This window comes from Coregonus clupeaformis, chromosome 6 (assembly GCF_020615455.1).
Source record: "Coregonus clupeaformis isolate EN_2021a chromosome 6, ASM2061545v1, whole genome shotgun sequence".
NCBI classification, from domain to species: Eukaryota; Metazoa; Chordata; class Actinopteri; order Salmoniformes; family Salmonidae; genus Coregonus; species Coregonus clupeaformis.
The window spans coordinates 38,667,385-38,681,980 of NC_059197.1; the positions used below are offsets into that span (position 1 = coordinate 38,667,385).

General features: G+C 42.4%; 2 protein-coding genes across 3 annotated transcripts in view; both read left to right on the top strand.

Moving 5' to 3' along the window:
* The window catches only part of LOC121567898 (carboxypeptidase D), a 33,737-nt gene extending 29,288 nt beyond the window's left edge, over nt 1-4,449 (top strand). The window contains exons 17-21 of the mRNA XM_041878263.2: nt 33-131; nt 281-345; nt 627-758; nt 1,152-1,440; nt 1,720-4,449. Coding sequence (XP_041734197.2) covers nt 33-131; nt 281-345; nt 627-758; nt 1,152-1,440; nt 1,720-1,952 — 818 coding nt within the window. The 3' untranslated portion in view covers nt 1,953-4,449. The remainder of the gene's footprint in view (nt 1-32; nt 132-280; nt 346-626; nt 759-1,151; nt 1,441-1,719) is intronic.
* Nucleotides 4,450-8,153: 3,704 nt separating this feature from the next.
* Nucleotides 8,154-14,596, top strand: part of gosr1 (golgi SNAP receptor complex member 1) — a 60,205-nt gene continuing 53,762 nt past the window's right edge. Inside the window, exons 1-5 of one of the 2 annotated variants that reach the window (XM_041878264.2) lie at nt 8,154-8,392; nt 9,186-9,297; nt 9,616-9,706; nt 9,871-9,978; nt 10,188-10,279. In XM_041878264.2, coding sequence (XP_041734198.1) covers nt 8,362-8,392; nt 9,186-9,297; nt 9,616-9,706; nt 9,871-9,978; nt 10,188-10,279 — 434 coding nt within the window. In that variant the 5' untranslated portion in view covers nt 8,154-8,361. The other variant, XM_041878265.2, reaches the window with a different exon arrangement.

Here is a 14,596-nt window from a genome sequence, read left to right on the forward strand (position 1 = left end):
AAATAGTTAACTAATAGTGTACTTTTTTTCAGTTGGAAATGAGGAAACACTGAAGTACTTGGCCAATATGTACGCCAGCAACCATCCTAAGATGCACCTGGGGGATACGGGATGTCCAAGCAATGGCCAGAGTATGTACCAACAACACCACAAATAGACCACTTTGACCAATAGACTGTATTCTGAATTAAAATGAAGTGGTGAATTGGAAAAGAAGATGGCTTCTATACATCAATTGACTCCTCTGTTTCATCCTCCTATTCTCCTCCTCTCTCCCAAGGGGGTAACATCCCAGATGGAGTACTCAGGGCAGCAGAAAGACAAAGTCACATGGGCAGTATGAAGGTATGTTTCATCAACCGCTGCTTCCTAATGCTATCTAATGCTAGATCTCTCACAGGAGAAGGGTTGTTCTGTCACCCTGGGCCCAAAGAGGCATCTGCTGGTTGAGTCCCGGAACGACAGGACTTCCACTACTAAGTCTGTATTTAACTTCAACTTTCTGTGTAAGAGCCTGATCAATTGTGTCTGATTTAAAGAACAGTGGCCATTCTGTACTAAGCTTTACTGGTCATCAATATGCCTATTCTGATCTGTCTGTCTGCCTGCCTGTCTGTGTGTTCCAGGACTTCAGTGTGGACTTTGGCCACTGTCCAGAGATCACGGTGTATACAGGCTGCTGTCTGTTCCCCCCGGCCGAGCAGCTGGCCACGCTGTGGGCTGAGAACAGGAAGGCACTGCTCAGCATGCTGGTGGAGGTCAGTAATACCTTTTGACCTCCGACCTCTGTGTTCAATAAATTTACAAATGCGTTGATAAGAGTTTTTGAGTGTGTTTGATAGTAATTAATTAATGCATTTCGGGGCTCCGATTGGTTACCTATCAAACACATTTGTTTGATACGTTATTGAATGCATACATGGCATACATGTGTAAATATTGCCACAGCAGATTAAGTTAAGATAATATTACTTAATGTTATAGACTAGCGTCCTGTTCAGGGGGTGTACTTGTTCTGTACATCAAGCTGCCTTACCCTACAGTAACAGGATATAGGCTCCTGCCCTATCGGCCGTTCTGGCTCGGACAAGGCTACTTACTTTTTGTTCTGTGTACTTTACATTCAATCTGTGTTTCTGTCTCTCTCTCAGGTCCATAAAGGTGTGCGTGGCGTGGTGAAGGATAAGAGTGGGAAGCCCATCGTGGGGGCCATGATAGTGTTGAACGGGGGTGTGAGGGTGTTCACTGCAGAGGGAGGCTACTTCCATGCTCTGCTGGCACCAGGAAACCACAACATAGAGGCTGTAGCTGATGGCTACCAGCAACAACGGCAGGAGGTGGTTGTGTCATCGTATGAAGCCGCCAGCTCCATCATCATTGAGTTTGACATGGACAATCGCATTTTTGGTCTGCCCCAGGAGTTTGTTGTGGCTACTGCAGGTAAGCATGAGGAGAACTGGGTTTTGTGGAGATGTTACCTTTTGTGTAATGTTGCCAGATGATTGCAGAGAATTACATAAAAATAAAAATAAATTAAGTCATTTAGCAGACGCTCTTATCCAGAGCAATTAGGGTTAAGTGTCTTGCTCAAGGGCACATCGACAGACAAGGTGAATAAGTAAAATTCTGTAGGTTTTTAGGACATAGGTTTGTTTTGTGCCTCTGCCTAATGCCTCGTGTGTGTATATATACTTGTCTCTCCTCTCTCCTTCCCTGCAGCGGCCTCCATGACGGCCCTGGTGGTGACAGCCTGCATCATCTGGTGTGTGTGCTCTGCTAAGTCCAACCAGCAGAAGGATGGTTTCCACCGGCTGCGGCAGCACCGTGACGATTACGAGGACGAGATTCGCCTCACCTCCATGGGCTCCAAGAAGTCCCTGCTCTCCAACGAGTTCCAGGATGAGAGCGAGAGCGATGAGGACACACTCTACGCCAACGCCGACAAACTCTGAGAACCCGCATACATATAAACTATAGACATACATACACGGCCAACCTGGGTCGTATTCATTAGGCACCAAACGGGTGAAAACGGACAGAAACAGGGAAGGGACCATATGAAACGCTTGTTTTTGCTTTCTGTTGTTCGAAAACGTTTTGCTACGGTGTGCCCTAAGGAATACAACCCTGTTGTTAGTACTGGGCAATTCCACATTAACAGAGTGATGCTGAGACTTACTTCCCTTTAAAACAAAAACCAATGATTGCAAAGTTGAACACACCATAAAATTCTAGGCAAAAGGACTACTTTTAACCATTTCCATAGAACATTTTACAAAAACACATTTACTTAAGAACAGTGCAGATGCAAAGTTTAGTAACATAATGACCGTTTGTGCTGTTGGTGCCATCATTCTGTTACCAAAATGTGCATCTACACTGTTCTTCAAGTAAATGTATTTTTTGTAATGTTCAGTGGAAACTGTAATAGAGTTAGAGTGCATAGAGCTGTATAGGTTTTGTTTGACATACATTTAAAAGTGAAACATCTGAGTCTCAGCATCACTCTGTTACTGTGGAATTGCTCTACTACTACTGCCCCTCCCTGTGACTGTTGAGTTGGCCGGTATTGTGCTCTGTGGCTCTGCCCCACTGGAGAGGGGGAGACGGAGCAGGGAGGGCTTGTTCTTGTCCGTCCCTATAAGATTCCCCAGGTCCTATTTGCCTGTCCTCGTCCCGCCCACCAGAGAGAGTTGTTTCAGAGACTACTTCTGTCCTCTATGGCTGGTGTCCAAGCCGACTCGTCCAAATAAACACCTGCTTAGCTCTGTTCACAGATGCACACTAAAGGCCTAGTGGAGCTGGGCAACCTTTTTTTCTTTCATGCACGCAACACACACATGCACACTTTTGCCGTTAACCAATCATCAACCTGTCCATATATTTATTTGATACTTATACTTGGAACTAGTACCAATGAATATACCAACTACAGTAATTTGAAATTATTAAAGAAATGTCAGTTTCTCAAGGTTTTTGTCAGTGTTGGCTAACTGGACTGAGACAATCTTTCAGAGGGAGCATCAAACACAGTGCCTTGGCTGATGTAGAGTTAGACAGGCCACTCCATTTTAGGGATACAGTACAGAAGCGTGGTGGTGTGGGTACTAGATATACTAGAGTCTCGTCCAGATTATGGTCTAGTACAGATTATAATCTGTGATCCATCAGATACTCAGGTGACATGGAATAAATATTAGTTATCCAGGATTCATCCAAGGGTCTTGAGTATTTTAAGTGATGCACTCTTTCAGAGCAGAAGACTTAATGGTTCACAGGCTGCATGTTTTTTCACTTCTATTGCCCTCTGATAATGAATGTGCCCTTTTGGACATAGCACAAGGCCCTCTATGCATTGTACTACAAGCACTATGTTAAATACAAATACATGATTCCCCATTTAATTGTTCAGGGAAAGCACTTTGAAATAAATGCAAATACTATAAATTACAAATGGATGGTTTTCTTAAAATGTTTTTTCGATTTGAAAGAGAATCTGTATGCTTTTTTCTTTCTACACACAGACCAGCTTGTTTAAAATGTTTCATATCTCAAAATGACCCTTAAGATGATTAATTTACTTACCCATGCTTTAATAATCAGCTGCAACATATAGATGTATATTTTGTTGTAATGTACTTTTATCATTTTTTTCATATTTTTTCTTCATACATTCATGATTTATTTGTACATCTGATATGTCATAATTCTATCAAATCCTTATGCTAGATGTCAACCCTACATTACTGAAAAGGTGCAGAATGTCTGCTCTAGAACCATCCAACAGTGGCGGGAGAGTGTTTAGAGAGGAGGGCATCTTCCTCTACAACAGTGGTCACCAACCCTGGTCATGAGGAGTATAAAGGTGTGCAGACTTTTGTTCCAGCCTAACACTCCCAATTCTACTCTCATAAAGATCTTATTGAGTAGCTGGTTAGTTGAATCAGGTGTGTTAGTGCTGGGCTGGAACAAAACCCTGTACACCATGTAGTTCTCCAGGACCAGGGTGGAGGATCACTAGTCTACAGGGGTGTCTGACTCCTAACTATCATCTCAGTTGCACATAATCAATATTGTAGCAAAGCCAGGTAATCTTAGGGTAGGGGGAGAAATTAAGTTATTTTTCTATTTGTTTTACGTTCCCTCTGTGTGTGTGTGTGTGTGTGAGAGAGAGAGATGGAGAGTGTTTTCTGAATGGATGTTGGGGTTTTGATGTAAATTGTTATTTTTGTTTCTTTTTATATGAAACTGAATTGATTGTAGATAATGAACTGTTGCCAAGTGTATTTGAATGAGGAAAAATATGTGCAATTCATGTTAACCGTGACTATACAACACACATTTCATAACAAACCAACCGGTTACGTTGTATGTGGTGATATGACAGACATGCTAACATGAACACTCTTCAAGACATTGATGAAATAAAACAATATTGAAAGAAAATGACATGTCCTAATTCGTTGCTTTAACACCGCTCTCATCTCTTCTCAGCCAGATTATACCGTATCTGTCATTCAGCAGCAACATGTTGATGCAGAATCACAATTGTAGCATCTTCTATTGACCCACTATTGCCACTAGTGGACAGCCAATGAATTAATGTTTTGAATGAAGACAACTTAAATAAAATAACAACTTGCATGGTGGATGCTATGAGACGGGAAAAATGTGTTACCACAGATTTACAGTTGAAGTCGGAAGTTTACATACACCTTAGCCAAATAGATTTAAACTCAGTTTTTCACAATTCCTGACATTTAATCCTAGTAAACGTTCCCTGTCTTAGGTCAGTTAGGATCACCACTTTATTTTAAGAATGAAATGTCAGAATAATAGTAGAGTGACTTATTTCAGCTTTTATTTCTTTCATCACATTCCCAGTGGGTCAGAAATGTACATACACTCAATTAGTATTTGGTAGCATTGCTTTTAAAATTGTTTAACTTGGGTCAAACGTTTCGAGTAGCCTTCCACAAGCTTCCCACAATAAGTTGGGTGAATTTTGGCCCATTCCTCCTGACAGAGCTGGTGTAACTGAGTCAGGTTTGTAGGCCTCCTTGCTCACACATGCTTTTTCAGTTCTGCCCACAAATGTTATATAGGATTGAGGTCAGGGCTTTGTGATGGCCACTCCAATACCTTGACTTTGTTGTCCTTATGCCATTTTGCCACAACTTTGGAATTATGCTTGGGGTCATTGTCCATTTGGAAGACCCATTTGCGACCACCTTTAACTTCCTGACTGATGTCTTGAGATGTTGCTTCAATATATCCACATAATTTTCCTTCCTCATGATGCCATCTATTTTGTGAAGTGCACCAGTCCCTCCTGCAGCAAAGCACCCCCACAACATGATGCAGCCACCCCCGTGCTTCACGGTTGGGATGGTGTTCTTCGGCTTGCAAGCCTTCCCCTTTTTCCTCCAAACATAACGATGGTCATTATGGCCAAACAGTTCTATTTTTGTTTCATCAGACCAGAGGACATTTCTCCAAAAAGTACGATCTTTGTCCCCATGTGCAGTTGTAAACCGTAGTCTGGCTTTTTTATGGCGGTTTTGGAGCAGTGGCTTCTTCCTTGCTGAGCGGCCTTTCAGGTTATGTCAATATAGGACTTGTTTTACTGTGGATATACAGTCGTGGTCAAAAGTTGAGAATGACACAAGTATTGGTCTTCACAAAGTTCGCTGCTTCAGTGTTATGAGATATTGTCAGATGTTACTATGGTATACTGAAGTATAATTACAAGCATTCCATAAGTGTTAAAGGCTTTTGACAATTACATTAAGTTTATGCAAAGAGTCAATATTTGCAGTGTTGACCCTTCTTTTTCCAAGACCTCTGCAATCCGCCCTGGCAAGCTGTCAATTAACTTCTGGGCCACATCCTGACTGATGGCAGCCCATTCTTGCATAATCAATGCTTGGAGTTTGTCAGAATTTGTGGGTTTTTCTTTGTCCACCCGCCTCTTGAGGATCGACCACAAGTTGCAATGGGATTAAGGTCTGGGGAGTTTCCTGGCCGTGGACCCAAAATGTCGATGTTTTGTTCCCCGAGCCACTTAGTTATCACTTTTGCCTTATGGCAAGGTGCTCCATCATCCTGGAAAAGGCATTGTTCGTCACCAAACTGTTCATGGATGGTTGGGAGAAGTTGCTCTCAGAGGATGTGTTGGTACCATTCTTTATTCATGGCTGTGTTCTTAGGCAAAATTGTGAGTGAGCCCACTCCCTTGGCTGAGAAGCAACCCCACACATGAATGGTCTCAGGATGCTTTACTGTTGGCATGACACAGGACTGATGGTAGCGCTCACCTTGTCTTCTCCGGACAAGGTGTTTTCCGGATGCCCCAAACAATCGGAAAAGGGATTCATCTGAGAAAATGACTTTACCCCAGTCCTCAGCAGTCCAATCCCTGTACCTTTTGCAGAATATCATTCTGTCCCTGATGTTTTTCCTGGAGAGAAGTGGCTTCTTTGCTTCCCTTCTTGACACCAGACCATCCTCCAAAAGTCTTCGCCTCACTGTGCGTGCAGATGCACTCGCACTTGCCTGCTGCCATTCCTGAGCAAGCTCTGCACTGGTGGTGACCCGATCCCGCAGCTGAATCAACTTTAGGAGACGGTCCTGGCGCTTGCTGGACTTTCTTGGGCGCCCTTCTTCACAACAATTGAACCTCTCTCCTTGAAGTTCTTGATGATCCGATAAATGGTTGATTTAGGTGCAATCTTACTAGCAGCAATATCCTTGCCTGTGAAGCCCTTTTTGTGCAAAGCAATGATGACGGCACGTGTTTCCTTGCAGGTAACCATGGTTAACAGAGGAAGAACAATTATTTCAACCACCACCCTCCTTTTAAAGCTTCAAGTCTGTTATTATAACTCAATCAGCATGACAGAGTGATCTCCAGCCTTGTCCTCATCAACACTCTCACCTGTGTTAACGAGATAATCACTGACATGATGGCAGCTGGTCCTTTTGTGGCAGGGCTGAAATGCAGTGGAAATGTTTTTTTGGGATTAAGTTCATGTTCATGGCAAAAAGGGACTTTGCAATTAACTGCAATTCATCTGATCACTCTTCATGACATTCTGGAGTATATGCAAATTGCCATCATCAAAACTGAGGCAGCAGACTTTGTGAATATTAGTATTTGTGTCATTCTCAAAACTTTTGACCATGACTGTAGATACTTTTGTACCGGTTTCCTCCAGCATCTTCACAAGGTCCTTTGCTGTTGTTCTGGGATTGATTTGCACTTTTCGCACCAAAGTACATTAATAATAATAATAATAATATGCCATTTAGCAGACGCTTTTATCCAAAGCGACTTACAGTCATGCGTGCATACATTTTTGTGTATGGGTGGTCCCGGGGATTGAACCCACTACCTTGGCGTTACAAGCGCCGTGCTCTACCAGCTGAGCTACAGAGGACCACACATTCATCTCTAGGAGACAGAACGCGTCTCCTTCCTAAGCGGTATGACGGCTGCGTGGTCCCATGGTGTTTATACTTGTGTACTATTGTTTCTGCAGATGAACGTGGTACCTTCAGGCGTTTGGAAATTGCTCCCAAGGATGAACCAGACTTGTGTCAAGCAAATAGGCACTGAGTTTGATGGTAGGCCTTGAAATACATCCACAGGGACACCTCCAATTGACTAAAATGACGTCAATTAGCCTATCAGAAGCTTCTAAAGCCATGACATCATTTTCTGGAAATTTCCAAGCTGTTTAAAGGCACAGTCAATTTAGTATATGTAAACTTCTGACCCACTGGAATTGTGATACAGTGAAATAATCTGTCTGTAAACAATTGTTGGAAAAATTACTTGTGTCATGCGCAAAGTAGATGTCCTAACCGACTTGCCAAAACTATAGTTTGTTAACAAGACATTTGTGGAGTGGTTGAAAAACGAGTTTAAATGACTCCAACCTAAGTGTATGTAGTTGTTTGTGAGCAGACAACTAGCATTTGTCATTTTATTTTTATGTGGAGGGGAAGAGGAATGTAGAGAGAATAGGACCAGTTTCACAGCATTCCTCATTGCTTCTGTGGACACAGTTTATCTGAAAAGAAGGCTATAAAGGCAACATCCTATTCTCTTCTACTGGCAGGTGTGGTCTGTAGCTGTCTTTCTCACACAATCATTCCGCTATCGATTACTGTCTATGAGGCTATACATACACTGCTTTTTTTGTTCCCAAGTTGCTGAGCAGTTTGTCAATGGATGCTGCACATGACTAGTTAATGGCACGGGGAGGCGCTTTTGTAGTGTACAGTTGTGGTACGAGTTTTCAAGTTCCATGTACAGTAGGTGGGCCGTGCGTCAGCTGATGACGTTGGACAACAAAAATGGCAGGAGGAAGCAGCAACTACTGGGAAGGTGAGGTGGCAAACTGGCACAACTAGGGTGCGATCAGACAGAGCTATTTGATACATTTGCAGCGATGTTTGGTAAATTATAACGGGTTTTACAGGCCAAAGGTGTTGTCAAATTTGGAGCAAATCGACATGCGGTTGGGTTGGGTGGCCTGTCCACGAGCTCAGCTAGCTAGCAAAACAAGCTTTGCTAGCAAGTGAACCGTTTATGGATGTAACGTTAACGTCAGCTAGTTAGCTAGCTAATGTTGGTTAGCCTAGCGAGCTAGCTTCAAATATTTATACAAACTTTAGGTTGTAGCTAGCTAGCTATTTTAGATTAGTTGTATAGTTAGCAAGCTATCTTACTAGGTTGCTGTCAAGTTGATTAACTAGCTATGTGATTTCAGTTTCACCTAGCTAGTTAGTTATTTAGTTATCAATATGTTCAGCCAAGGTTAGACAAATTATGTTTGTGTGCTAGCTAGCTAGTTGGTTAGCCAGCCAAGTTATATTGTCAACAGCAGCAGGATGATTAGAGAGTGCTGCCTGATTTGTTTTTTTGTCTCCACGTTAACTACGTACCACTATTGTATGTATAGATGGCTAATTGAATACAGTACTTGAATACAGAAAATATTTGATGTTTAACTAGCTATATGAAAAAGACAGCAAGACAACATCTGATTAATATGACTGATTAGCTATGTGGATTACAATCTTTCTGTAGGCTTACCTTACTGTTGATGCCAACCCTGTTTCTCAATTCCAAACTGTGTGTGTGTGTGTGTGTCTGCTGTGTGTGTTGCAAATCCCAGATTTGCGAAAGCAGGCCAGGCAGCTGGAGAATGAGCTGGACCTGAAGCTGGTGTCCTTCAGTAAACTGTGTACCAGCTACAGCAGCTCCAGAGATGGCCATCGAGGAGACAGGTAAGACTAAGGCCAGTTCCATTTAGGTCCCTAACCCCTTCGCCTAGGTCCTACATTACAGGTGAGACTAGTGCCCAGTCCCATTCAGGTTTCTAGCCCCTTCCCCTAGCTCCTAGCCTTCTACACCTTCGGGGCCAGTTTCCCAAACAGTGATTAAGCCTTCTCCTGGACTAAAAAGCACTTTCATCCTTGGTGTTCATGGATCTGAAACGACTGATAGGTGTTACAAATATGGTGGTACAGTACCTCCACCAAGCCCACATGTTGAGAGTTCTAATGGTCTTTCTCTCCCTCCTTGTCTTCCTCTCTGCCCTATAGCAACTCAGATACTACTCCCCTCCTCAACAACTCCACACAGGACAGAATGTTTGAGACCATGTCTGTGGAGATTGAACAGCTGCTGGCGAAAGTAAGACTTCACAGCAAATAATTCTCATTATATGCAGTTTATTTGAAATTTCAGAATGTGTTTTTGTCCTCAAGTAGTATTCAGCTTCACTATCATAGGCATGTCAACATGGTTGAATCTTGCATTGTTGTGTGTATGTGTACTGACGGTGCTGTGTCTCTCAGCTCACGGGTGTGAACGACAAGATGGCGGAGTACACCAGCACCCCGGGGGTGACGTCCCTTAACGCAGCCCTGATGCACACGCTCCAGAGACACAGAGACATCTTGCAAGTCTGTGTCTCTCTTACTCTTTCTACCTTCCTGTTTCTCTCTCTTTCTTTATCTCCCTCCCTTTTTCTTTGTTTCACTCCCCCTGTCTCTCGTCTATTCGTCTCTCAGGACTTAGTCCTAACTTGAGATCTGCATGCATCATTTCAACTCCCATAGGGTTAATAGTTTTGCATTCCCTTAACTCCTGTTTTTTTTTTGCTGTACCCTAGGACTACACTCACGAATTCCACAAAACAAAAGCCAACTTCCTTGCCATCCGGGAGAGAGAAGATTTGCTAGGGTCTGTCCGCAAAGACATTGAGTGAGTATCTCTCCCTCCAGCCATCCCTCCATTCATATTGATTATTATGGTTCTGTATGTAAAAACACTCCCTCATTTGTGTCTCAAATCCTAATCGCTTGACAGTGAAAACAAAAGAGAATAGAATACAAGTCCTGCACGCTGTTTAGATGCTGAAGTTTATTTAAAAAAAAAGTTTTAGTGACATTTCACTCACTTCGGGTGGGGTGACAAAAGCATATACAATGAAAGGGTAAAGCACTGCATTTAACCTTTCTTTATAGGCACTTTCACACTCACCACATACGCTGCTGCGTGTAGCGGTTATGACATGGCTTGGAAAGTTTTTTTTGCCTGGTCACATACAGCTCATGTGTTGTTCATTGAAGTCCACAAACGAAGGGAAAAGGTGAAAGGAGGAGAGTGCATAGAGGCGAGAAGGAATATAACGTGGCTGCTATGAAAGTGAACTCTGTTTATACGTGATTAGGGGTGTATTCATTCCGCCGATTCTGTTGAAAAAAAATTCTTAAACGGAAGCAAACGAAACGGGGATGAAAATACCAGAATTTGTCCAATAGAAACTCACATTTGCAACTGTTGGACTAATGATTACACCCCAGATCAGCTAGATGCAGGCAAGAGTGTGCAAGGCGGTATTGAATGTGTCACTGTCCATGTGTCACTGTCTGTCATCTCAAATTTTTTGCACCTACATTGTAATCTTTAATTCATAGGCTAGGTTGTAGCAAACTCATGATGGGTATAGGGAAAATTAGAGTATCATGTAGTAGCCTTAACCTATCGACGTTTCATTGAACTGTGTGAATGGAATCTGAATGACAGTCATCCAACATGCTGTAATAGAAATAAGGCCATGCTCATGAAGAAAAAAATTGTCCTCCCTCATCATAAACGGCTCTGACCGCCACTGATACCAATATCGTTTTTTATGGTTTACCACCCAGCCCTACCTCCATGGGCCTCTGTAATGAGAGAGAGAGAAGGTTCTCAGTGCTCCACTGATTGGCTTGGTAGTGAATGAGGAGATTGAAATGAGGGCTGGGCAACCAGACCATGACTCTTGTCTGTGTTTTTTAATGGCTTATTGATCTATCTAAGATGCAGCAGGCCACACCATGAGACCACTGCAGGATTCCTATTGAGCACACACACACACACGGCACACACCCCTCCTTATATATGCAGATAGCCTTATTCATCAGCACTCGCTGTTGTTCCATGCAGTCATGTGTGTTCTCCATGTGCTCCACATTAACCATACATCATAGTGCCTGGGAATGAACCTTTCACTGTTCTGTTGGCTGTGGACTGAATTTATAATTGTTCCGCTTGAGAAAAGGACATTACTGCCCACCCACACAATGTGATGGGAAATGTGAGCTTTATTTTAGTGGTATTCCTGTCCTGTCATCAAAGGACCATTTTTATTATTGTGTGCAATCTGAGCCATGTAGCCTACATGGTGTATGATTACTGTAATCATTAACGTACACATTTGGAAATGACATGCTACATACATGCTGCTCCTCAAGGATTTAGACGGGTGTTGTAATGCTTTCAACGCCCATGTGCTTGAATCTTGTGGCGTGCTAACGCTGAACTAACACGCACTAATAGCCAAGCTACTGAAGCGAACGACAGTGCTAATAATCAGTACAACAGCGCTAAGCTAACAAGAACCCCTATTATCTTGTACTATATACTATGAAGCATTGAGTTGGCATCATAGTGGGACTCCTCCTGGGAGGGCGGTAAGGTGGATGGATGCCAGGAGGCTAGAGCGCTGCCGTGAGCACTAGACTGGAGAGACGACCTTAGGCTGGGCTGTCAGCTCGTGGTTCTAGCTGCAGTCCTGGTCCAACACAGCACCACTAGAGAAGAGACACAGGCAGTCATACAGAGACTCGGAGCATCCATTTCCAGGAAACTCAGAGCGAGAGAAAGTGAGGGAAAGAGGAGGGAGAGAGATGGACAGATTGAGAGAGACTGAGATGATAGAAGTGGTAGTCTGTCAGGGCACCACTGGGATGCTTCACCACTATTCTTTAACAGTTGTTGATTTTGTCAAGGTCCACAAGTTCTAAGGCCATTTCAGTTTCTCTGATACAGCTATACATGATGCTATACAGTCATGAAATGGACCTATAGTCATTTTGTCTTCACTCCTCTACTACTTCGCTGACCTGACTATAAATAGGAGAATTCAGCATATCTTCTAGTATAAGAGAACTGTTGTATCCTCTTGTTTCTACCCATTTATTGTACAGTATGTTCAAGCTTCATACAGACTTTAGACTGTATTGGTAAATCATCATGGCAACCCGATCATGCACATTTTCAGCCTCTTGTGTCGTCCAATGTTCTCCTTTGAGCCTTCCCACATAAATCCATGTTATGTGTTGATCAATATTATGGCAGCTTGCAACTGTTTGTTTGCTGGCCATCCTAGTTACTTCGCTTATATGTCAAAGTCCACTGTAATGTCGCCTACCGTTGTTGGGCTTCTTTGAATCAATCTAGTATATTGGACTGTTTATAAGATCACCATACAATCATCTTATCTTATCAGTACTGTTTGCAATATTTCTTAAATAATGTATTACTTACTGTAACCACACAATGCCAAACCCCCTAATAAGCATCTTTAAAAGATCCCTGCCAGCATGACATAATGACACATTATCCACCATGGATGTTCCATCTCTAATAGGCTTGGGCGATACCCTGGTATATGGTAAAAACTGTATATTTCGAAATACTGGTATGATTTTCAATACTGTAATAAAAATAAAAGGGGGGGGTACGTGCTACGCCACTGCTTATAACTAGAAGTTAATTATAACTTGATGTGTCAATTAAATTATATCCAGCACAGGGCTCCATCTATGCATTTGGTTTGCTAACTTGCTAGCTAAGTGGCTAGATGTCAAGATCAAGCTTCTTGGTTACAGCAGAAACATTCGATCATAGAGATCCTATTAAATTACTAATAGTATTCTAATTCCTAATTCTATGCATTCATCCCCTCCTGGATCAAGTATTGAAACAATGGCTACCTCTCTTTTCCCCAGGTCAGTGGAAAGGAAGGAGAGCATCAATAAAGTGCTTATGGGCTTACAGCCTATAGGTAGTCCAGCAGCCACTTCCTATAGCAGCCACTGCAGTGGGAATTGAGAGTAGCGCTAATGAGCTTTCGACAGGGGTTGTTGGGTGCTCATATCGACTCTGTGAGCGGCCTAAACAACAATGTGCCGTTTGTATAGGCTACTTGGTGAACAGTATAGTATTAAGCAATAAAGCCCGAGGAGGTATGGTATATTTACAGCTAAGGGCTGTTCTTAGGCACGACGCAACATAACGATGACACATTAGCCGTAGTGTATTGGCCATATACAGTGCATTCGGAAAGTATTCAGACCCTTGACGTTTTCCATATTTTGTTGCGTTAGTCTTACTCTAAAATTTAAATACTTTTTTTTCCTCATCAATCTACACACATTACTCTATAATGACAAAGTGAAAATAGGTTTTTAGAAATTTTAGCACACATTTATAAAAAATAACAAATACCTTATTTACATAAGTATTCAGACACTTTACTATGAGACTCGAAATTGAGCTCAGGTGCATCCTGTTTATGTTGATCATCCTTGTTGTTTCTACAACTTGATTGGAGTCCGCCTGTGGTAAATTCAATTGATTGGACATTGTTATGAGTTTCTATGGTATCAACTAATTCATGATGCAAGAAGATATTTAACACTTAGCTGGGGAGTTCATATAAATATTTAATAGGTACCATTGTTCGTTATAACAAAAGGACAGTGCTTTGCCTCTTGCCATTCCGAACTAACTAGACAAAGAAACCCTCTCATTTATATACCCTCTGTTACACGTTTCTTCAACCACATCTGGTAAGCATCCGTGTGCACTCCCTTCTCTGATGTTATTCCGTTGTACCCCAAGTCAATATATCATATCCATCAATCATTCTAAGATAAACATCAGTAATCTCCCTTGACATAACGGAATCCTTGGTGTTCAGACTGTGTGGCAGCAAGTCACTTTCTACTAAATTCAACCTGGTTCCCACCACACTATGAAAACATAACAGACATGATTTGGAAAGGCATACACCTGTCTATATAAGGTCCCACAGTTGACAGTGCATGTCAGAGCAAAAACCAAGCCATGAGGTCGAAGGAATTGTCCGTAGAACTCCGAGACAGGATTGTTTCGAGGCACAGATCTGGGGAAGTGTACCAAAACATTTCTGCAGCATTGAAGGTCCCCAAGAACACAGTAGCCTCCATC